The following is a 25,882-nucleotide window of genomic DNA, read 5'->3' as shown; positions in this document are numbered from 1 at the left end:
ATTCCATTTGAAAAGGACCTTCAAAACAAACCAAAACCTAATGCCCTAATTTGTTGTTTTAAATCTCATTGCTCATTTCCTCAAAAATCTGAGTATGAAAATAGTAAAAAGAATGAAACCCTAGAAATTGAAATCATTGTAAAACCAATTTCTCAAATACTCAAAATGAATCCTTAGAAATTGAAATCGCTGCAAAGGGATTTCTCAAACATAATAAATCTACAAGAGAAAGAGATTAATGCACTTGTGAAGAAGAGTTTTCTCAAGCTTCTCCATGCCATCATGTACGAAGAAGTAGAAGAACCACAACAATGATGAGATGATCGGAAGGTTAGAGCTTAATCATCCCACAAACACCCATCTGCCAGGACTCTTTTCTCATCTCGCGGCTTAGAGACTCTCTTTTCATCCCAAGGCTTACAGCTAGGATGGAGTTACTCTCATGCTGGAGTGTTCATCTTAAGGTTTTTAACATGGACTTTATACACACTTGTACAAAGCTTTTTGCCATCACATGATACACTCATTCGGAGACTTGGTTATAATTTTGAGGCTTGGCGGAGACTCAAATATACCTATCCAGAGGCTTATAACAAGGATTGACATTTCAAGGCTTACACACTGATCCTAAGGTCATTTGTTGAACCGTCATTTTCTGAGAGACATTATTGCCAATCTAAAAAATCTCTCCCTCAACACGATGTAGCGCTGGTTCTATGGGAACTGTCTCAGCCCAATGACCATAACCAAAAACTAAGCTAATAAGAAGACGATTCATACATACAACAAGAAGATGGGTGCATTTATTGTGTGATATTGTCATTTTACAATCAATGACCGCAAAAGAATTAGTATCGGTTATCACGGAAGCCAAGTACCAATATAATTGTGACAACTAGCAGAAAAAGATTAAAAAAATACCGATTCAAGGTTGTTCGGGAAAAACTTTCTCCAAGAAATTGATGAAGCGTCTCGAGTACAGCTTGGGTTCAACAACAGATATTGTAAGAGGATCGAATTGCAGTGATTTGTATGCATGCTCAGCTTTCTTTCTGACATTGTATACCTGCAATATATCGATGATGCCAAGATAGAGAACAACATCATAAACCTCAAACAGCTCAACTTCTTTTGAATTGGCTTCATCCTGCAGAACCTTGCGATTAGCCTGAGCAGGCATGTTTACTCCCAACTGGACCCGTAACCTGAGGAAAAAGCAAGCACTTGTCATCTATATAAATATGGTTCAACTAGATGTTGGAACATCCAACAATTCCCCTTTGAACCTTCACAAGCGTGAAAGTTCTTGGAATACGGATCCACATTAAGGGGATCAACTATTCTGAATGTTTAAGTTCATCAGAAATCTATATTTTTTGAAGTTGGGAAAATTGACAGCCTCAATAGTTGTCCAATAAAAAACTTGAAAAAAGTCTTTGGATCTGAATTCTTGGAATCTCTTATCAGGTCTATGAACACAAACAGAGCAAATGTTTCTTGAATTTCAACTAAAATCTTGGGCCAATCAGTTCTATGGCATCTAACATGAACTCAACATATGCTTCACCATTAACAGGTAAAGTTAGCAAATTTTCAGTCCATAAGCAAGGCAAAATTGAAAAGAAAAAAGCTACCTTCCAGTACCAGGCAGAAGAAGATCAACTTCTTTGTCACCTACAGAGTGTGCTCTCAAGGGATTTCCTCTCATATGAGGACCCGGGGCAGTGCTGCCATTGGGCTCATGGGTTACCAGGATCAGACCCGATGGAGGAATCCAAAGGTCCCCAATTGAAGTGGCACCTAATGAAAAACAGAACATAGGCTGAAACTACTAAATAGCTTAAAAAATTAAAGAGAAATGAAGGGAGTAATCTAAAAATTCCAAGTAAACATTGTGAGTGACATCAGAACCCACACATGCACAATTTATTTCAAATTTCAAATCCTAATATCATTTAATTAGGGCATATTTTGAAAGAATAAAATATTAGAGAAAATTGTGAAGGTTCTTAAGGTCTCTTTGACATGAACCTTATTTTAGATATAAGCAGAAAATTTAATGCGGGAAGCAAACTCAACTAATTCTCACATAGACATGAAGAATTAGTTCAAGTATCAAATATAATGACTAAAGCAACAAATTAATTTCTCAACCTTCCACTCTACCAGACATATGATGCCTATGCTGTCAGTTCATTCAAATGACCTTAACACCTCTAAGTTTTTATTTTGTGTGCAATGTGTGTTGGTAAGTAGGGTGAGGAGGGGGTGGGTTTTGGGTTTGTTTGGATTAAGCAAGCATGTATATGTTTCAAAGGAGGATACTCCAAATCTTCGTCTATGATATGACCACCGAAAGGTATTTGATATTGTGGTCAAGATCCTACAGGGCTTTGAATCTGCAAAATGAAAAAGTTAGTTTTTTTCTAAAAATCAGTGACATCTAGACCAATATCACTATCTTGATATTAACTGCAGCCGCTTGCAGATATTAACATCTAAAAGTAGTTATTGAAATTTTTCTAGCTAAAATTATTTTGTTAAGGCTATCTTCTGTGCCTAAAACCTAACAACTTCAGGCTAAATCCCAAATAAGCTTGATAGACATTGTTGCTTTACCACCTAACAACTCAAACTTTTAGGTCAATTCATAATCTTGAAACCATTGGTTTTAAAATACTACGACCGAATATTCAACACCATTTTATTGAATGTTTGCATAAGTTTACAATGGTTTACAGAAGAAAGAGTCAGCTTTATTCCCATCCAACAACAAGAACAACAACATAATAATAACAATAATAATTATAATAATAGCAACGATGACCACCACAACCACAATGTCAAGAGATGATGATGATTATAAAAACATATTTATATTTATAACAGAAAAGCAAATAACAAAAAGCATAAAAGATCTATATACTTAAGTGAAAAGAAAAAGAGAAAAACAAAACAAAACAAAGAGCTACATGAAAAAGAAATGCATGTAAAAGTATTTGCAGCACCTTATCAAATTTTAACAGTTTCTACTCTCTGTCGGGTCTTTGCTGGGGTATCATCTCACTATACTAAAACTTTAGATATAGAAGGATGACAAAAGTTTCAATTTTGGTAAACAAGTTAAACTCTCTTTCAACCAAATGCTGGTGAATGCAATTGAAATGGGTGCCAATGTCACAATAGCAATGATTTTGGATGGTGGTGTTAGGGATAAGGGCATTCATGTATTGTTGTACTGTTTATTTTTTGAAAAATACCCCTTGATACAAAGTATTCTTTATGTGTAATGCATTATCGTGTCCAATAATTCTGTCATATTTTTATTAAAGATCTAATTCATGGCTTTCCACTGCTTTGGTGGTTTTTTTACAGTACTTTTACTTATCAAAAAAAAAATTAAAGATCTAATTCATGGCACCAAGCATAATGCAATGCTCACACCATTAACTAGCATGTATCCTTGTTACTGAGAGGTGGGGATTGTGGCTTCTAGATCACTGTATAACTGAGTTTTTGGGTTTCATATACTTCTATTTCTAGGACAGGACAATGGTGGTGGCTTACATGTTGGATAATATGGCATTATCCCCACCCTTGATTAGTGAAAGAGAGAGAGAGAGGAGTGGTGGGTAAGGGGATTTGTGTTTTAATGTCTTTATTGAATCTTTAACAGTGTTCATATTCAGGTTATAAAGATGTTTTCAAGTTTCATATTTTGGGTCTGAAAAACATAATAGTAAGTTCTAGATAGATGCATGTTAGTAGCTTTTCACTTGAAGGCTTTTAGATACTTAAGACAAGTTAATAAAATTACAGGACAACAATTCAGCACCACTCCTTTCTTATCATCACTTTCATCTTTTATCACTAGGGTCCTCCTTGTCAGAACCACTAAATGGAGAGTTATCTCATGTATCTGAGAGAGATTGGAAGTTCTTGCTTGGCTTGCAGGCAACAGTAGAAAAACAAGATGTTTCTTGATTTCGTAGAGATGAATTGCAGTTTCTTTAGCAATATACAATCGCCAATATACCATATTTTCAGTTTGTTTAACAAAACAAAGATTCCGATGCCTACAGAGTGGACGGCGTTATTCGTAGAGTCATCTTTTATTATCTATTTACTCCATTAGTAATCTTCTTTTCCTCACTATTTTATTAAAATCTTTCATTTGTCCACTTTTTTCTAAGGATATTCCTCCTTCATCCTCCCAAAACAATGGTAGTTAATGGTTTAATAACATTTTCTGCAGACCTGTTTCAGTTATATATCATAATCTACAAGACAGAACCATTGGCAGACAAAAGTCGCAACTGAACTCATGAAGATGTTTTTTTGATAGGCAAAAAATGTCCTGAAAATATTCTTGCAGTCCAGGTTTGAAAAATCGGATTTTTTCGCCGAAATATCAGCAAAAAATCGGTTATCAACGATGGCCGAAACGAAATCGGCCACCAATAATCGGTCGAGCGCCAAAATGTCAAAAAAATCACCGATATATCTTTTTTTAAAAGTTTGTTTTTTTAATAAATATATATTTATCTTTTATTTTTTAATTATTCATTTTTAATTTATCTTTTATTTTAAATTTATATTATCATTTTATTTTTAACTAATTTTCATATTTATCTCATTGATTCTACTTTAAAAAATTACTCACTTCACTTTTTTTTTTTCTTTATCCTTTTAATTTTAAATATTTTTATTTTAAAATATTAAAAATATAATTTTACTCAAAAATTGCTACAATATAAAAAAAATTAATGAAGCCCTAATATTTTATAAATTAAAATTAATTTGATAAGATAAATTATTAATAATTTAAATTATTTAAATAAATTAATGTTAATAGAAAAAGTTGTCACCACATATTTGTAATAAAATTTTAGAAACTAAATCTCAAATAAAATATTTTATATAAATCAATTTAATTTTTTATTTAAAATGTAATAAAACATATTTTAATAAAGTATTTTTAAAATTTTAAAATAAATGAATATAAATATATTAAAGGAATTTAAGCTAATTTTTCATAAAAATTTGATAAATACTATCTTTAATCGTACTTATGTCCATTACACTTGCAAAATAACTTTAATATGTGTATTCTTACTTATTTTATCATTTTTTTTTAGTTTTCTAAGCATTTTCATGAATTTTAAACCATTTATGTTCCATCGCCGATATTTCTCTGATATTTCCGATATATCTGTAAAATCCAAATACCGATATATCCATGTTTACCAATATTTTAAACCTTGCTTGTAGTGATACAATTAAAACGGCTACATGCAACCAACAAGAGCAGAAAATAATAATAAAAACAGTTACGGACCATAAATTGTGACATTTTAATGATGCAGGCAAAAGAAAAACATCCAAGAATATAAAGGGAAAAAAATACAAAATTTATAGTAAAAGATGATCATATTGAAAAAGGATAATTACCATAACTACCATCACTACCAGGGTTGTTGCCATGGCTGTGATTTGTCTCAGGAAGTTCCAAGAGGGTCTTCAGATGCTCAGGAGCACTAAAATGTAGTCCCAACAGAAGGCTATAATCAATTATCTGTTGAGATTCCAAGAACATGCAGTCTAGAGAAATTTGTCTGCAAAAGAGAGAAGAAAATGAATTCATGCTGAATTACTAAACCCAGTAGAGACAACAACAAAAAATAAAACATTCTAGGGTATGGGCATATTAAAGAACTTTCAATATTATTTCCATGGCTGATCAATAAAATTTATTTGTTGCCCAAAGTGGGATGACCAACTGAGGTATATTAGCACAAGTGAAATGAAAATTTTCCAAAACTAGGAACTTACTGAAAGAGGGACTTCCGCAATGATTTATCCATATGAAATTCATAAGATAAGTCAAGATCTTTCAATGTGGTATTTGAGTCAATTTTGTCTTTATCTGTATATCTTCCTTGAGATGAACCCTTCAAATCATAACGACGGTGAATTCGTAATTCTGTACAAAACATATTTCCCATGACCATAAAGCGCACCTGAAAATGAAAATATTAACATACCACCTTCCCAAAAATAAAAAGAAACTAGGAAAATAAGACTGGGAAACCGTACCTTTTTTCCACCTCTCAATGTAATCCGATGAAGCCCAAAAAATTTTGTTATAAGAGTATTTTCATGTGCTGCTACATGATTGTAATAGTTAGGCAGCATCTTAAGTAGAACCTATAAAGCAAAAATCATTCACGGTCAACATCCTTCCATAACCATCACTAGGACCAAGCTAAGTGGAATTTTTTTTTTCTGCACTCATTTTTCTTATCTAAACTTATAACTTTATGAGGATTCATATATATAAACACGCATAGAATCCACACATGCATAAATAGACACAAAAATATGCATGTACTCTCATACTCAAACAGACACAATGCATATATTTCCAAGCTCATAAACAAGTACCTCAAATAAATATATGGTGTATCATACAATCATGTCAGTCAAAACAAGCCAACTTTTTAGGGAAAAAAGAAAAAGAAGGGGAAAAAAATAGGATAATCAAGTTTGTGCTCTCAAGAGGAGCCAATCCAATAAAAATAGTTCCTAGGAATCAGTTTAGAACAAGCAGTGTCACTATCACTTTTAATCATGATGAGTTTCAGTGGCAGGATTAGTAATTTTGTGGGAGTTTGCTGAAGTGATTAAGCGGTGCTATTTGAAACTCATATAGCAGTTAACCTGGCCTAGCCTAGTGGACTAACTGCTATAACTCAGTTATATTTCCTTCTTCACATCAGCAACATTCCGGTAAAATGGAAGAACTAGGACCAACAAGTTATAACTTTGATGGGTGTTGTTAGTGTAATCCTAGACAATTAGGCATAGAAGAATGATCAAAGATCATCTGAGTACAATACTAAGTGCCTACTAACCTGTTAGAGTGTGTTCAACTGTTGAAGTGGAAGTACTAGCATTATTGGAGGGTTTGTTGCAGCCTAAAGTTTTCTGTCTCTCCATCGTCAATCTAGAGGGAGATTCTTCGGCTGTTATCTCTTGGGTGTCTAATAGGAGGAGAGACTTATGAAAGTTTGATCAAGCCTCTTATACCTAGTTGTCCGAATTTAACCAAAGAAAGCCATTAACACTTATTACTGAACCTACTGGAAGATGAAACCAATCAAGCATAGGTTTCCCATGTGATCTCTTAGAGTAATAAACATTTTCTAATCTAGCAATAGAAAATTCAAAGGAATGATGTGACATAGGCCTGAAGGGAGGAAAAGTCAAAGAAATCCCAAATAGCTTCTACTTATCTCTATCTACCCTCAAAGATCCTAAAATTTCTCTATAGTGGTAAAAATCATATCAGGAATAAGATAGCCATTCACCAGGGAACTCTACCTTTAAGCTGATTGCTAAAGCCCCAAAAGAGATTAGAAACACATGTCTTACACCTTTGAGGGGCATCCAATCAATCTTGGAAAGAGGACATGATTTATGCCTAAGTCCCAATACTATAAGGTCATGAAGAAAGGCACGATCAATTAATTCATGACTTCCCAATCGCGTGACACATTGATTTAAGCTAAGAGCTTTGTAAGGTCTCCTCACTTGTCACATATCATTTGTATTAAACCTTCTCATTAGTCACAAGTCCTTCAAAAGATTAATCTTAGGTTGACCTTGTAGAAACCTTAAAAAATGAATTCACTAAAAAAAGTTCTGACTATCAATGACTAAATGCTCCCATATGGGAAGGTAGGTGACAGTCTATCATTCTAACAAGAACACTCAAGAACTCTTGTATAATGAGCCACATAGAGAAGGTAGAAAATAGATCCCATAGAAAGTTTGTAAACGTCTACCTATCTTCAAAAACCATTCCCTCAAGTCCCTTCAATAATGGAAAATATAGCTCTGTACCATAAAATTCTCCACCTAGGTTTCCTTGTCAAACCTTAGAAAGCAGTAACCATCACATCTGCAAAGTCTCTCTTAGGTCCCAAGACTCCCAACAAATACCATACAACTGAAACAACCTTTACCACAATCCCAAAGCAACAAGAAAATCCAGAAAAAGATGGTTAATCGTCTCTCCAGTCCCGAGCATAGAATATAGTGTTAGGGCCTTTTTTTCCTTCTCTTTTGCTTCATAAGATCTCCTCACATACAGAAACTCAGAAGTGTCAACCGTTTTATTAGCCACAAATCCTACAAAGACTCTTAACCTAAAAACAAGTTTTAGACCTACAAGAAAAATTGGCAAATGGAAAGCATGATAGATTATTACTCCCATAGAGGACACCAAAGAAAGAATTGAAGAAAAAAATCCTAAACAGCAAGATCCCAAAAATCCAAAATAATAATAATAATAAAAAATAAAAAAATAAAAAGAGGATAGTACATAGAAGAGCATGAAAAAAATGGGGTCTTGAAATCCTGATCTGCCAAGTTGTGTGTGCGTGTTAACAGTGCAAAGGGGCTCTACCAGAACTGGTGATTAGATCCATTATTAGCAATGAACTATATATAAAGCTAGTCAAAAAGGTCATAGTAATAGGAACTGGTCTTATAAGGATAATGATTTAACCTTCTAACTACAAGTCACCCTATTCAATAGAACGCAGCCAGTAAATACTTCTGATGATGTTTGCCATAACAAGCCATACTACTGAACAAACCATGAAAGCTTAACCCAAAAGAACTCTTTTTGCACATAGAGATCCCCCAAGCCCCAGACCCCTTTCACTGTAATTTTTTAAAGATGTCTCCTAGCAATCAAATGATGACACTAATCTTCGCCCACAACCCAACATAAGAAGTCTCTTTTGAATTGGCTCAACCCTAGAGGCAACCCTGACAAGGATCTTAGAGATCGAAAAGTATTGGATGGGGATGTGAGCATGGCAGGAGTAACACTTACACCCGTCAATTCTCCTAGTGATTCTCTCAACATGGTCCTAAAAATGCAAGGCCCTAGCTAAGGGAAGCCTAAATCACTAAACCTAAAACCTATAAAGGAGGCAAGCCTACAAAGATGATCATCGGTAATGTTAACTCCAGTTGGGGTACTCTTCACAATGTTAATCTTAAGATGCAACACTAATTCAAAATTTTGAGAACAACAAAACAATTATGTACAGAGAAACTTGAAGCCTGAAACCTTTGCTAAAAATGGCTCATTCACACAGTCCCAGTCAAAATGGTCACAGGGATTTCTAAAAGTCAACTTTGAAAGCCACCCCACTTTGCCTTGATAATAACTCCTCAACAGCCACTTCATTAGCAACCAAGCAGCATCTAGAATTTGCCTATCCTCAACAAAGCCCTCTTGCGCAAGAAAATTGTACCATGATGCACCTCCCATGATATCTTAGAACCAACTAATGGATCTGAAGAATCAAGCAGGATTTGTTATGACTATCCCTGTCATGGTATATTTTTTAATGCATATAGCAATCCATAATCTTGACCAAGAAGCATTCTTTACATCAAATGAAGTTGGATATCACACATTCATTTTTTTTTTTTAATCAGACAAAAAGAAATCTGAACAAAAAAAACATAAATCCCAATTTCTAAAAGAAATTTTCTTAGAAAGTTTAAAAGATCTGCTAAAAAAAAAATTGCATCAAGAAATGGCAGAAGTCTCAAGTCTGTATGAAATTAGATGAGAGCTACATTCATGCAAATAGACAAGTTAGTTAACATGCCAGGAACTTCAACTAAAAATAATGATAGTTGCAATACGCACATACCTTTAGTTCGGATTTTTTTAAAGTCTTAATCAAAAATCTGTCATCATGAGAAAGATAGAAGAGACTGCCACTTTTCCCTGGAGAAGGAAGCTCCCTGAGACCATCATCACCGCAGATGGACATCATGTAATCTGCAGCATCCAACTTAAACATCTCCCTTAAGTTCCTGAAGATAAAATTCCATGAATATATGCAAATTAAGGTCACATGTTTAAAAGTGAATAAGGTGCGAATGAAACGAAAAGTTATTAGGAAGTTATAACTCTGAATATGATTAAAGGTTTCAAATAAATGTTGAACAACAATAAAAATGGTATGAAGCAAGTAAAATAAGATATTAGTATAAAAATAAATAGAAAGTCATAACTGAAAAATCTCTCAAAATGCATGCTATGAAAGTGTGCTTTAGTTACAAATAAAAAGATGAATAAAGTACTCCCTGTGAAGATTATGCAAAATGCAGGGTATAAAAATTTGATGTAGCAATTAATAGAAAGATAAATATTTCAAGTAAGGAATATGTAATATTATAAGCACATGGATATTGTCCATATCTTACAAAAAACATTCAATATAGTCAAGGATGAATAGAAAAAATGAGAAGAAAAAGGACAATGTCATCAATATATTTATAGGATGTTAACTTATCAAAATATATCAAGAACAGGATTTTTTGTTTTTGTGACCTGGTCTACTCTGGAAACTGCTCTACCCTGAGCTATTTTAGAAGAGGATTCTTGTTTTATCACTGTAACCAACACTTTCCTCTCTTGTGTTTGTGTGCATTAGGATAAGCATGTCACCAACTTTCTTCCTAATTCCAAGAATATAAAACTAAAAATTGTTCCCTATTGAATTTATTTTATCACATAATTCAGAATCTTGTTGTATCAAATTATAAACAGGATTTTGAGTTGAACATGATTATCAAGGATTTAATAGAGCATACAGATCGAGATATATTTGAATGGTGAATAAGGATTCATAAAGGAATTAAGGTATTGTCTAGTTGGCTGCACTCAAATTTATCCAGTAGTTTTATGGTCATATTTCATTAATATTTTTAAACAACTTTCTTCTAGAATCTCACTACATCTTATATGAATATTTAAACAACTTTCTTCTAGAATTATTATATACTCTTACCATCAAGCAACTTTTTATCTAGACATGACATACTTGTTATGTATGAATTTTCTTCTGTAACATTATATGTTTTCTTTCCATTTTAAATTTCCTTTTAACTTTCCTGGCTTTTTAATTTCTAATTCTAATTTTTTTTCTACAATTGCCACCAATTTTTTTATCCATTTTCTAACACCACCATCAATAAGAAGCCTTCTTCTAACACCTTCCATCCACCTTGATTTTCATGACCTTTTTCCATTTACAGCATGCTAGTAACTTTGCTGCCTCTTTTTTAAACTCTTTAGGGAGGCAAATCAAGTATGAAGAAGAATTAGATATCCTTCAGAGGAAAACAACAGAAGCACAAATACCCAACTAGGAGACTGCATAAAAAGTAAATGATGGGGGAGTGAAGCAGATAGCTCCTCTATCCAACAAAATCAAACAAAGGGAATGCTGACAAGTGCCACTGTGGAATTTTATGCAGAGAATCTTCAAAACAGGAAGTAAATTTTCCATAATACCATAGATGTAAATAATTCTTCTCTCCCATCTGGACCTTTCTTTTAAGTCACTTCATGATCAGTACTCCAGGCACCATTTCTCAGGTGGGGAGTGTTTGGGTGCCATTCTTGAAGGCACAATATTACATGGATTTGAAGCCACTTAAATCAATTAAGATGTCAGAATTAAGTTATTCATGTCTCTATACAATTGACACTGAAATCTAAATGACCACATTCATACTCAAGTAGTCATCCACTCAAGAAATTTAAATACAACTAGTATGCAGTAACAGAAGATTCTAGCTTGCTTATGTGGGCAAGAAGAGGAAGGTGGCGTGGCTAATGGGACTGTTATGTTTGTTTTGGGTTATTTGGAAGGCTAGGAATTCTATTGCTTTTGAGGACGGTGTGCTGTCCATCCAAAAGCTGAAAATTTCTTTTGTGTATTTACTTTGGTCGGAAACCAAATTGTAGATAAAAGATGGTCCTTCGACCTTAATAGATTTCATAGAATGGGTGTGTATGCATTAAGGGAGAGGGTTTTTTGTGCTTTCCTAGGGTCTTGGGTCCTTTTGTAAGGGGGTGAGTTGATCTATACTGTAACTCTTTGAGTCGCTTCTTTAGCGCCTCTTTGCAATATATATTATACTTATTGATCAAAAAAAAAAAGATTCTAGCTTGCTTCACCTCCATGTATAAAAATAAAAAATAAACATTTGAAGAGATATAGACCAGTCAAAAGCTTTTAATAATATATTTTATTGCTTTAGTTTGAGAAAATGATTAGAGAATAGAAAAGAACCAAGTGAGGGGAACAGAGCACCAATCAGAATTTCTCTCAAGCTGTAGGGTGATTTTAAAATGAGCCACCGATAGCTCTTTATTTCAGTTGATGGAAACAACACACATCAAACCATTTGAAGTAGGGTCATCTCTCTGTGTCACAAGACTGTAAAGGAAGATTTGAAAATTGAAGGAGCCTACCCATTTCGTTGATGCATATATCTTTTCTAAAATACTTTTCTCAGTTGAGCTGATCCCCAAATAAAAGCATTTCTGCACATGACCAGATTGTTTTAAAATACATTTCAAGACTCAGGTCCAAGAATTTTAGTATTCATATGTTGATTGCAAAAGTTGCTTTTACTAATGGCATGCCCCTAATAAAGTGTCATCATCCATTATGGATTATGAGAGTACTTTGTAAGAAAAAAATTAAAATTATGAAATCTCTTTATTTGAAACAAGAGAAATCGAATTAATAGGAAGAAAAAAAAAAGTGCATACAAGGAAGGCTTAACTATTCCCCAAGCACAATACAACAAATAGATGGAAAGATCAAATTAGATCACAGGGATCCAAAATAAATCCTCAAAAACTCCAACTAGGGCCTAACATAAACCCAACAATCTTCTCCAAGATAAAAGAAATCCCCAAGAAAAGGTTCTAGTACAGAGTTTCCTGCTGTTTGGTAATTTTGATTTGCCTACTAGCTTTATAGCACTCAAACCCTCTTGAAATGTCAATAATATTTTCAATCAAAAGCCAAATTCCCACAGCCTCTCTTCCCTTATAACACACATGAGTGAACAACAGTCATTGAAAAGCTATTTAACACTTCAAAAGAATGTCTCAACCTAACTTTCCAATAAATCCAGGGTCTATTCTTCAACAGCCAAGCAAAATCCAACTAGCTTAGGGAAAGCTGTACCCGTATTAGCCTGAGAACCTCAATATGCTCCATAGATCCCTACTTTTTCTGCCTCACCCAAACAATAGCCATCAAAATTAAGCGTATCAGCCTCAATCCCAGCATTCCACTCAGTTCATATCACCCAAAGAATGTCATGCACCCTAGTATTCTCACAAAACCCTGGAACAGTCTACAATGTCTCTAGGAGAAATCCAATGAAGACTTGCCAACTAACCAATCTTTGCCACATGAACAGTGCAACTAGATAGTGGAGGAAGTGATGGTCAGCCATCCCTCTACTGCCTAAAGAATGAAAATTGTGCCTGGAGTCAATGATTTAAAAGGTTTTCTAATCTAAGACAAGACATTAGTATTAACCTTTTTTTTTTTTTTTTGTTAGGTATATTTTTGTCCCCCTTGGATCTTTAACCTAGAACCTCCCATAAAACACTTACCACTAGAACCAGGCCTCAAGGGTTATTAGTATTAATCTTTTAATCAGCCAAGGTCTTCTAATCTAAAGAAATTAGTATTTACCTTTTTATTGTCCATCAATCATGCAAAGGTTTTGACCCCCTAAAGCCGATTCCATATTGGAGGAAATTTAGACATCCAGATGAAATTGGCATAGGGAAAGGTGGATTGAATATTGCTCTTTAAGAGGTGTTGTAAAAAGGACTTTGAGGGGAAAAGACCAGAAGGAGCAAGGTCCAAGATGCTGACAATGATGATGGTGATGTGTGAGACAGAAAGAGTTGTTTTAGTGCATGCATTATATATGAGAAGCAAAGTTCAAAATTTGCAAACCAAACTGCAGCTTGGGCCAGTGCAATTCCAAAGGAATTTGCTCTGGTTTTGTGACTGAGCTTAAGAAAAGGAGTGATGGCTGGGTCATATTTGTAAGCACTAAAGAATTTTATAACAAATTAAAAATTAAAATGAGTTATGCATTTGATCAATGCCGTAGCAAGTGTGTATATCTGATGGATGAACTAGGTTCAAGAAATACATTTGATAGAAATAGAACTGCCAGAATTTTCTAGAAGCATGATTTAAACTGTTTGTACAAGAAAAGATGCCTGCACTATTAAGACTTAATCCTGTGCAAGGAAAATTTAGGTCAATATCGAGATACATATATCAACCATGAGATTGATAAATACCTGAAGACCATAGGGCAATAGTCCTTCCAATAGAAATCGATAGAATAGTGTGGAGGTGTGAACTGGGAGCCTTTTCTGGGAAAATACATTCTTATTCTGGCACGATCTCCAAAATCAGAAGATCGAACTTCACGCATTGGTACTGGTGTGATCTTGCCAACAGTGTACCTGTGAACTTCAAATTAGATATTTATTAAGTGTACAGAGTTGGAATAAATATACAAATAAAATTAAGGACAGTCAAACAAGCCTAAAAGATTTGCAGCAAGTGAAAATTAAGATACAGTAAAATTAGATGCCAGTTTAATCAAACTGCAATTATCAGCTCGGCAAGAATTCAAACTTAAAATTTAATGATACAATAACTAACTCAAAAGTGATAAGTGAACTGTGAATTATATTTGATCATCTTAAAGACATATTTTCTAATGCCATCCCATATGCACCTTAGACAAGATGGTTATTTATGGCCTGATATAAGTGATAAGACCATGTAATAATTAACAAAAGCTTCCATTTAAAAACTGTCAATGTTGCAGGCACCAACACCCATATTGCAGTTCATTTATTTTTAAGGTGATCATACCACAAAACCAGCATTTATGACGATGCAACTGCCATATCACATGGTACTAGTCACTTGATAAAATATATAGTTAACAATTGGGAAAAAAAAATTTCCGGATAAGCAAATAAGAATATTATTATTAGCATCTAATCAAAATAAAGCGTACCAAAGTATCCCAAGAGTATACAGAGGTGTCAAAATGGCAACGAGATGGAGAGTGCAACAAAAAACACCTCTCCCATCAAAAAGAGCCCAACCAATCAAAAAATCTAAGAATGACATAGAGGCTTCATCTAAAGACTTTCTAGCCTAAAGCTAAAGAAAGCACCAAAAAGGGTTTTTTTGAGAACTTGATCCGTTTGCTCTACACTAACAAAGTTTTATGATTCCACTCTTTTCAAATTGTCTAAAATAAGCATAAAAGTGCAACCCTCAACACCTGCCTATGCTTCTTCCCCACAAAGGTCCCTTACCAACTTGATTAACTCTCTCTACTTGTGGAAGGCAATACCCACTCAACTTTAAACAATTAGAATAATAAGCACCACAAAAAGCTCATTTTAGCACAATGAAGAAAGGACATGATCAACATATTCCTCCTCAACTTTACAAAGATTACATTTATTCACCAAAGTCCATCCCCTTCCTTTTTTTTGTTTTTTTTTTTTATAGGCAAAGAGAGAGTGTGTGTGCGTGTGTAAAGAGTACCAAACTATACCAGAAATATACAAGTGAGAAACAAAATACCAATTACAATAGCTACAACCCTACTTTAAGACTTAGAGCACAGTCGTTTCATAAAATGAACGTGGACCTCTCTGACCATCACCTAGAAGAAACCCTCAAGACCACATATACAGATTAGTTATGAGAAAATCCTTAAGAGTTTAGATAGTGCGTTGCTCCCCTTCAAAGGTTCTCTGGCTTCGTTCCTTCCATATTGTCCATAAAAGGCAAAGAGGAGTTGTTTTCCAAACCATTCTTCTTTTCTTGCCAACAAAGCTACCATTCCATCCCTTTAACAAATCCTTAATAGAAAAAGGGACAACCCATGAGATGCCAAAGAAAGAGAAGAGAAAGTGTCATAACCCTCTAGCTATCCCGCAGTGGATGAGAAGATGGCCTACCGATTCATCTGCATCTTTGCACATACAACAAAAACCAGCCAAAACCCATCCTCTCCTCTTGAGTTGGTCCATAGTTAGGATCCGTCCCCAAGTCGCTTCCGAAGAAAAAAAAAACTCACTTTGGTAGGTGTCCAAGAACCCCATTCTATCTTTGAGGGAAAAGTCATTTCACCCTTCACTTCCAATGCATTGCAGAAAGACCTCATAGAGAATACCCCATTCTTGCTAGCTTTCCAAACCATTTTATCCTCCTCGCCTCTAATTCTACCAAACTCATTAAGTTTTTTAATAAAATTCTGAATAGCATCCATCTCCCAATCATGAAAATTTCTTGAGAAGCAAGGGTTCTACCTCCCAAACATCTTCCACTCATGCCACCTTAGAAGCTGCAAAGGTGAATAATGAAGGAAAAGAATCCTTTAAAGGTATATCATCACACCACACGTCATGCCAAAATTCGATTCTTCTTTTGTTGCCCACCTCAAATCTTATTTTGGCTTTAAAAATTCCCATCCTTTTCTAATTGACTTCCACAAGCCAACTCCATTACCTTCTCTCCCTTCCCAAGAGCACCAACCTTCCGATTCTTCACCAAACTTTCCCACTATAAGTTTTCCCCATAGCATATCTCTTACCAAGGTGAATCGGTTATATGGGATCAAACAGCCACCTAGAGCACTGTTTGAGAGGCTTAGGAACTTTGATGAAAGTTAGACCATTGGGTTTATTCAAAGTCAGTGATAAAGGCGAGTCTTCAATGTGTATTCAAGAAATGGAAGACTTTGTTTATTTAGTTTTTTTGAAGTCTACTTTAGTCTCATTTAGAATTTAGAAAGTTTTTCCTTGAAAGAAGTTTCTATGTTTCTAAACTTTCTATTTTCCAAAAAGTCGCTCTTTCTAAAGTTTCTAAGTCTTTTTCTTGAATTAAGAAGTTCTCTTTATTGAGTGTACAAAACTTCTTTCCCTGAAGTTACATGTTCATCACATTCACCCTCCAACACAAACAAGATGTCTTCATTGTCCCATAGTTCACAAGGTGCCAAATTCAGCATATTTTTGAGTAGTTTCTCTAATACCATCCATCATGACCCACTAATCCTATGTACATATTACCTATTTTAGGTCCATTGGCTATCATGGCTCTAAAATGTGTTTTCACATTCTAGAGAAGCCATCCTTAATGGGTTCTAGGAATTTCCTCCCTTAGGTGATAGGATATCTCACTTATCTTCTCATACAAGCATGACATCCTTATTATTCCATTATCCACAAAGTGCCAAACTCTATACACCTCCAACTGAAGATTAGATCTAATACCATCTGTCACAACCCATTAGTCCTATACGTATACCACCTTGGGTGCAATGACCTTGATGACTATAAAATACATCTACTCATTCTTACATAGACAGATCTTATGAGTGTTAAGAACTCTCCCTACGTTAAAAAAATTGATGTTGGACATAATATTCACCCTCTCATAAAGGCATGATATCCTTGTTTTCTAGTGGTTCACAAAGTGTCAAACTTGGAACAATTCCTACTAGGGTAGACTTTTGACACCAGAAGTCACAACCCGTTGTCCTATAGTGATATCGTCAACTTTAAACCCACTAACTCACATCAATTTAGAATGTGTCCACACATTCTAAAGGAATCACCTGTATGAATGCCAAGAAATTCTCTCTTCTAGGCAACATGGTATCTCACTATTCAAACATTTTATATGGAAAATGACCTAAGACATTACCAACTTTTTAGATTTTGATTGGCAAGCTCTCCGCTAAGGAAAAATCTACCAATGATTGTTGTACACTTGTTAGTTGAAACTCGGTTGCATAGAGGAGTAAAAAAAAGAATGTAGTAGTAGGGTCTACTGCTGAAGCATAGTACAAATATGACCTACATAGCTTCTTTTTTATGGGTAAAGCAAGAGAATTATAAAAGGAAACGTCATCAAAGCACCCCAAAGTACATGAAAGTATACAATGACCACTTAAAGGCACCACCAAAAGAAAGGAAAGGCAAAAAAATTATAAAAAAGAAAAAGAAAAAAAAAAACCCGCAATAAGAGCCCAACCAGCCAACAAGTTCTACTAAAGAAGGACCAAAAACTTAAAAACAACTTAGACAAACCCAACCTACATAACTTGTGAACTTATGTTGATCAAGAATCCTCTACACACACTTAATTTCTCATAAGATAAGTAATGGCACTGTATTATGATAATCAAGCTACTATCCATATAGCTAGTAGTCCATTTTTTATAGAAGAACTAAGCATATTAAAGTAGATAGTAATGTTACCAAGGAACTAGTTATGAGAAAGAAGATGGTGATCTCTTATGTTGAATTAGAAAATCAAGTTGGAGATATAATCACCAAAGCCATGGGAAAATGTGCTTTCTTCCAAGTTGTGCCTAAGAAACATCTTTATCCCTCCTTGAAAGGGTACGCTGAAATGTGATATTAGGGCTATTTATGTTTATGTCATTTAAAGAGATAGCTTTGTTACTATAAATTGTTTTTTACCAATATAGAAAGAGATGGTCATCCAGCAATAGGAGAATTACCTCACATTTGTTTTTCCCTCATTCTTTTCCTTTCTTCTTGGTGTTTTTCTCTTTTCCAACACTTAAATAGTCCAAGTCTCCACCTTTTCATTATGATTGTTTTGTCCTTGGCCATCAGTTCAAAAAGTAAGGGTTACAGATACACATCCAACAACATGTGCAAGAGCCTACTAGATCAGTGAAAGACATTCATGACTAAATTGCAAGCTCTTTTTTCTTTCTAGTGGGAAAGGTGGCTAAAGAAAAACATAGCACCAAAATACCCACAATAATAAAGACAAATAATAATGATGATGATGATAATATAATAATAATGACGACAATAACAATAGCAATAATGATAAAAATAGTGATAATGATAAGAATGATGATGATAATAATACAACTGTCTTAAATAAAGGGAAAGTTTTGTTAAAAAGGTGAGAACTACAGGAAGAGATAAGGGCCTTTGGGTTTCAAACTTCAATTAGTTACCTGATACCAAGTTGCAAATTAAGCATCAAATAATAGCTCCGCCTCCTCTGATGATCTTCAAAAATGCCCATGCATGATCTTTGTTTTGCTTCCTTTGCATGAAATTTACTTCGTTGTTTATTTTTTTCTGACGGCACTGCACTACTTCTAATCTTTTCTTTGATCAAAACTCCTTGCATGTATTCCCTTTCATAAACTAACGTACAGCAATCGCGCATCTCGTGTTGATCTTCATCAGAGGCATGGGATAACATGCCTGATGTGTCATGAGCTATAAATTCTCTAGCAGAATCACAGACACTACAATCTTCATCTAATGACATAGCCCTGTGTGATATTCGACCTGAACTTCTAAAGAGGCCAGCAGTGGAAATCTTCTCAGATAGACTGCGAGAAATCGTCTCAGACAGACTGCGACTTACACTTGGTTTCGGAGCCCTGTGCCCCTCTGAGTTGAGCGACGAACTATGAGACAGCATAGTTTTCCTGTTGTCATCATAATCTATAGAGCTACACCACTTTGTTAGAGATGGATGTCTACTTCCTGCAGGATAGTACGTTCCTGGTCCATCCTTTAAACCCCTAGACCATGTTCCAAAATAATATCCTCCATCCACAAACCTGTAAAATCCTGACCCATGTCTAACCCCATCCAACCAAAATCCATTATAAAGATCACCATTTTCCCATTTCATAACCCCTCTACCACACATTTTCCCAGCTTTCCAATTTCCAATATAAATATTTCCAGAATTCCAAGCATACTTACCACAGCCTTCATGTACTCCCTCTTTCCACAAACCTTCATAAACGTCTGAGTTACAATACTGCTTTTTTCCAAGCCCATGCTTAATGTTCATCCTCCAAGACCCACTATAACTAGAACCATCAGATCCAACTAGGGTGCCAGAACCATGAAGAAAACCCCCAGAAAAATCACCATCATATTTTGCCCCCGTGAACCAAAATATCTGTCCTTTCCCGGTCATTTTTCCTTCTTCCCAATCACCATCATAGACTGTTCCATCCGACCATGTATATTTTCCCTTCCCATGGGGAAACACACCTTTAAAATTGCCAACATAGATGTCTCCATTCGAGAAAACCTTTTCACTGAGACTGAAAATTTTAAGATAGACTTTTAAGAAAAAAGAAAAAAAAATCCAATCCTAAGGATTATGTGAAACTTGCAATTAGTCACTAAGAAATGCAGATTTTCGAAAAATGGTAATCACCTTTCAGCATTCTCCATGAATAGACTATGACACCTTATCTTGCTGTTCCGGTCACTGAATTCATCTCAGACAACTTTAATTTTAAGCAAGTCATCAAGCAGTTTGAGACAGGAACCTCTCCTTTCACCACCTAAAAGAACCACAATATTCAGTTCTGTCAACCTGAATGTACAAGAAAAATATTATAGTTTGAGCAAGAACATTCAGATAAAGAATAAAGGGACAATTAGAACACTACAATACTCCATTTTCTGCTTCTGCAGCTAAAGAAATTTGTTGGTTGTCAATTCTATTTTCATATCCTTTTTCCCCCTAGAAAATGGGATGCTAGACACCAACTGTAGTGAATGGGTTGTGTGATCCATCAACATATTTACTTAAATTAGCTGGATCAAATTTTAGAATATGTTTTCTCAGATAATGTTTCTTGATATGTGCATTCTTTCTTCTCAAAGCAAAAAAATTAAAAAATAATTTAAAAACAAAAAGGAAACAAGGATTGTTGAAGTACCAAGCTAGAGCATAGACATTCCACAAACCCAGCTTGCACTAAACTTTATAAGATTCCCTTTTTGCACTCATCTGATCAATACACTAAAAATTGATCCATATCTTCCCAGAAGGCATAAAATTAAGGACCTATTTGAGATAGCTTTTAACTTCTGGGTTTAGCAGTCAATGGTGGGGCAGCAAGGAAATGTAACAAATTTTCCCTCCTTTACAGCAAAGTCACCATTCAAACCCAGCTCTAACCAATATATGCTTTATTTTTTCAGGGGGTTACTTGCCAGCTCCACCCCTTTTAGCAATAGAAGCAAAAGTTGTTACTTTTTCTTTGCAATTCACTTTATGTCTCAGAAATATATCTTAAAATTTCTGCTCCTAAGAATGAAGATAATTTTGATATTTAAAAAAAAAATTAAATAAAAAAGTGCAGGCCTCCCAACCTTTTCAAAATATAGATCAACCATGTCAAGAAGCATAGGGTCCATGTTTGGAAGTTTATCAAAATACTCTTAAAAGTTATGTTTAACCTTCAAAAGCTTCTTTTATCATTTAAAAATCCCTCCCAAGCAGGGTTTAAGTCATCTACTCATCTCTCTTCTTAATTCTACAAGATTATTTCTAGTATTAATAGCCACCTTATTATCATAAAAAATTCTTATTATATCTTTTGGGTTGAAGCCAATGATTTAATCATGATTTTCAACCATATTCCATTACTCTGAACATTTTTTTTTCTTTTTGATCAGAACATGTGCCATTACTCTGAAATTGCCTCCAACACAATTGTAAACTACTAGCAGGCTAGCAGCTACTTCTCTAAGTCATTAGATAACCTTTCGAAAAGATGCATTAGTATAAGTAGACCTCTCATCACTAACAGAACCTGCTCAATCTGCATTAGCATATAGCATCGTGAGACCACGCTTAAAAATATAAAAGATAAAAGATAAAAAGCAGCAACTTCCCTGGAGCAGATTTTAAGTATCAAAGAATAATGAAAAACACTGCAAAATGAAATAATCAAGATGCATGCATAAACTGTATAACCATTATAATGACCTTCCTACTGGTCTCTAGTATGTTAATGCATGCACCTAAACCCTCCCACTATTCTTCCCTAGCTTGGAATTAGGCTCAACAGGACAATCACAAGTCCACTCCCTATATTCTTTTTTTATCCCAAAGAGGATGAAGGAGATACTTTCTTTGAAAAATGATTTGCTTGGCTTGATGAAGCTTCTTAAATCTATACCTTAAATTCCCTAGCCAAAGAATCTTTAAACTCTACATCTCCATAGGGTTCTTTCCAGTCCATGTCATCAACATAAACAGTAACAACAATAACTTTACCCTAAGTGCTTAAACAATAGAGAATGGTCACTCTGACTCTGTCTATATAACCTCACTGTATCATGGCTCCCTAAAATCCATAAATCAGTTAACGAGGAGACAATAAACATCCATTTGCATCCCAAAGTCACATTGGTTCCTTTTGAAAGTCACCTCTTTGCAAATGTTATTTTTATGAAACATTTCATCTCCTCTACCATGGATCCCTTCCACTTAGGGTGTGTTATTCCATTTGTCCAAACCTGAAGAATGAACATAAGGTGGACAAGGTTGCAGATGCATGATAAGAGGGTAAAACAGTCTAATAGGAACAGATTTGGAGATGGAAAACTGATAATAAAACTCCCTTGTGAAGTATAATAGGAGGTCAGAGTCATTAAATTGGAAATTGAAGAACATGAGATAGTTTTTGCATCATTACCTGAGTGATTCCTGGATCTGGAAAATCCAACTAGTTCTATGGTAATTTGGTTAAGTGACCTTTGCCCTTCTATCCCCATAGAAAACTTGCAATCCTTGTTGCTTACAGCCACTTTTCTTTTATTCATGATAAATGTCCAGGTTAAATCCAACAGAGAGGCAGAAAAAGTAACTATGGTTGGCTATTGATCTTAGGTTTCAGGAGGTAGTGGTTAGTGGTCAGCCAAGTATTGGTTTCAGCCTAAAGGGTCTAACTATAATGAAGAATATAGATAATTTATTTTAAAATACTTGCAAATTGTTTATGTTCCTTTATTGATTTTATTATTTATTAAATTGAATATTTGGGTAAAATAACCTAAGGCTGCAGTTATTGTCTTAAGGACTGCCAAAGATTCTCAGGAGCTTTTAGGTTTTCCTTGAGTATACATATTGAACACTAACTGTATATCAATACCTATATGTTGATATAATGGAGGCTAATGAACTCTTACATATTAATCTTAGTTTTAAGTTTACAACTGCATAGATCATGTTCCACTAAGTCCACACTGCCTACCCTCATGACCACATACAAAGGTGTCTTGGCATGACAGTAACTTGTAATTACTTTCAAATATAATGCCATGGATCCTATTCTACCAAACTGTCCAAGAACTTAAAGTGTCTTACATCTGACCATAAATTTCCTTAGTTTGTCAGTTCTCCATTCTTTTGCCATTACTTACGTGTATAAAAGCCTCCTTTTGAAACCATCCACCCCCCACCTATTCTGACATGGCTCTAAGCAGAAAGAAATTTCAGAATGAATATTCCCATGTTTTTCACAATCTAAAACCAACCATAGATTCATTAAAACAACCTGTGCATTATAACCTAAGAAAAACAAGTTAATGTCCGTATTTGCTTTAATTTCTAAAAACTCTCCCAGATATAAGACAACAACAGCAAATTCAAGAAATTCTTCAGTAAAAAGGTGCTAATAAACTCAAGATTCAATTCAAAATCAAAATAACACAATCTGATCCACTGGACATTGATGCGAACGATAGATTGTTTTAATTATCAATAATTCAGAAAACTAAACTGATTGAAAACTAAAACAAACAAAATGACGAATCCACATAACCATTGAAGACGATCATGATTCATATAAATGAGGAACTCAATGAGATCAAGAAAACATAAAACCAAATTGGACTGGCACCTGTTTTGCAACATAGCTGAAAGCAGATCGAATCCAGTGGTTTTCAGAGAGAGACGAGATTCTGAGAACACAGAAAGATTGAACAAACTGATAAAAGAACACAAAAAAAATTACAAAAAAGAAAAAGGAAATAGAGCAAAGAGAAAGAGAAGGGAACCCTATGCCTCTTGAGTTGCAAGCATCCAATTTCACGCTTTGATATCTCTCTCTCTCAACTTTTCTCTCTCTTCCTCTTCTTCTTCTTCACTGTTGCTGTCTGCCTCGGTCTCTCTTCTATTTTATTTAATGACTTTTTTACTATTATTATTATTTCTCTCCATCTGTGTACATGTGTAGTGTAGAGCATGAAGGTTGGGGGACCCTCTCGAGGAAGCCGTTCTGTCAAGCCACGAGGAACTCTCTCCACAAAAATTTAGCCACGTGGCAGACATGCTGGTTGTACCGACGCGCTTCCAAGGCATTTCCTCTTCTTCTTCCTCCTCCATATATTAAAATAAATATTCCGTATTATAAAATAATTTTTATTTTCCTTTTTTAAATACGGTTTTTATAAAAATTAGAAATCCATAATTTCAAGTGATTTCAAATAAAATTAAAATGAAATAAAAGATAGAGACACGTGAGATAAAAATAATTTAATCATCAAAAGGATAAGTTTGAACGGAAACTATAAAATAATATTTCAATAGTCAAATTTAAACATAAATACTATTCATATTATTAAAAGAAATTTTTAATTAATTAATTTTCTTAAATATATAACAAATAAAATTATTTTTGAAAATATATTTTTTAACATAAAATTTATTCACATCATAATACTAGACAAAGCTAGTATAGAAAATTCTCATACCTGCTCTACCTAGTTTAAATTTTTTCAACATTTTTAGTTTTTTTCCAAAGTTTTATTTTTAAAATTCTAAAATTTATTAAAAATAAATATAATTTGTAAATTAAATTATTATAAAATATGTATAATTTATTTTTATAAAAATTATATTTTATTTATGTTTAACAAGTTGAAAATTAAAAAAAAAAATAAACTAAAATAATTTTTTATTTAAAATTATACATAATATGGGCAGGGACAAAGTCATACTGAACCAACACTGAAACCCATCCCGAGTTTTTAAAATCTTCATAAACTCCTCCTGTGTCTTAACCCATTTATCCTTATCCCAAACTCTTTCTATTAGGGGCAAGATGGAGCGGATATCCAAAAAAAACTTGTATCATTGTCATCCTTACTCGTATAGAAAATTCTCATACTTGCTCTACCTAGTTTAAATTTTTTCAAATTTTTTCCGAAGTTTTATTTTTAAAATTCTAAAATTTATTAAGAATAAATATAATTTATAAATTAAATTATTATAAAATATGTATAATTTATTTTTATAAAAATTATATTTTATTTATGTTTAACAAGTTGAAAATTTTTTTAAAAAATAAACTAAAATAATTTTTTATTTAAAACTATACATAATATGGGCAAGGACAAAGTCATACTGAATCAACACTGAAACTCATCCCGAGTTTTTAAAATCTTCATAAACTCCTCCTGTGTCTTAACCCATTTATCCTTATCCCAAACTCTTTCTATTAGGGACAAGATGGAGTGAATATCCAAAAAAACCCGTATCATTGTCATCCTTACTCGTATAGAAAATTCTCGTACCTGCTCTACCTAATTGAAATTTTTTTCAACATTTTTTAGTTTTTTTCCAAAGTTTTATTTTTAAAATTCTAAAATTTATTAAAAATAAATATAATTTATAAATTAAATTATTATAAAATATGTATGATTTATTTTTATAAAAATTATATTTTATTTATGTTTAACAAGTTGAAAATTTTAAAAAAAAATAAACTAAAATAGTTTTTTATTTAGAATTATACATAATATGGGCAGGGACAAAGTCATACTGAATCAACACTGAAACTCATACCAAGTTTTTAAAATCTTCATAAACTCCTCCTATGTCTTAACCCATTTATCCTTATCCCAAACTCTTTCTATTAGGGGCAAGATAGAGCGGATATCCAAAAAAAACTCGTATCATTGTCATCCTTACTCTCAAATAAAACCTAATATATAATTCATTTTTCACAAAAACTCTATTTTAGCTTATACAAGAAGCTGTGATGCTTAATAAATTTTTGTAATATCACTACATTATTTATTGAAAATATA

At 33.8% G+C, this 25,882-nt stretch overlaps 1 protein-coding gene across 2 annotated transcripts; it reads right to left on the bottom strand.

Moving 5' to 3' along the window:
• Positions 1–773: 773 nt before the first annotated feature.
• On the bottom strand, positions 774–23,958 carry LOC117926722 (phosphatidylinositol 4-phosphate 5-kinase 8-like). 2 transcript variants are annotated; one of them, XM_034845977.1, is made up of 11 exons: positions 23,849–23,958; positions 23,692–23,752; positions 20,208–20,369; positions 18,973–20,091; positions 14,231–14,398; positions 9,741–9,906; positions 6,097–6,207; positions 5,833–6,020; positions 5,452–5,615; positions 1,635–1,800; positions 774–1,205 (listed from the first exon to the last, which is right to left on the bottom strand). In XM_034845977.1, the coding sequence occupies exons 3-11, from the start codon at positions 20,222–20,224 to the stop codon at positions 926–928; spliced, it is 2,379 nt and encodes a 792-aa protein (XP_034701868.1). In that variant the 5' UTR covers positions 20,225–20,369; positions 23,692–23,752; positions 23,849–23,958; the 3' UTR covers positions 774–925. The 2 variants fall into 2 exon arrangements, with proteins under 2 accessions (XP_034701868.1, XP_034701867.1); XM_034845976.1 differs by having other exon boundaries at positions 20,208–20,337.
• Between the last annotated feature and the right edge of the window lie 1,924 nt (positions 23,959–25,882).

The sequence above is a fragment of the Vitis riparia genome, chromosome 12 (genome assembly GCF_004353265.1).
Source record: "Vitis riparia cultivar Riparia Gloire de Montpellier isolate 1030 chromosome 12, EGFV_Vit.rip_1.0, whole genome shotgun sequence".
NCBI classification, from domain to species: domain Eukaryota; kingdom Viridiplantae; phylum Streptophyta; class Magnoliopsida; order Vitales; family Vitaceae; genus Vitis; species Vitis riparia.
Note: the sequence above shows the minus strand (reverse complement) of the source record. Positions and strands in the feature narration are given on the sequence as shown.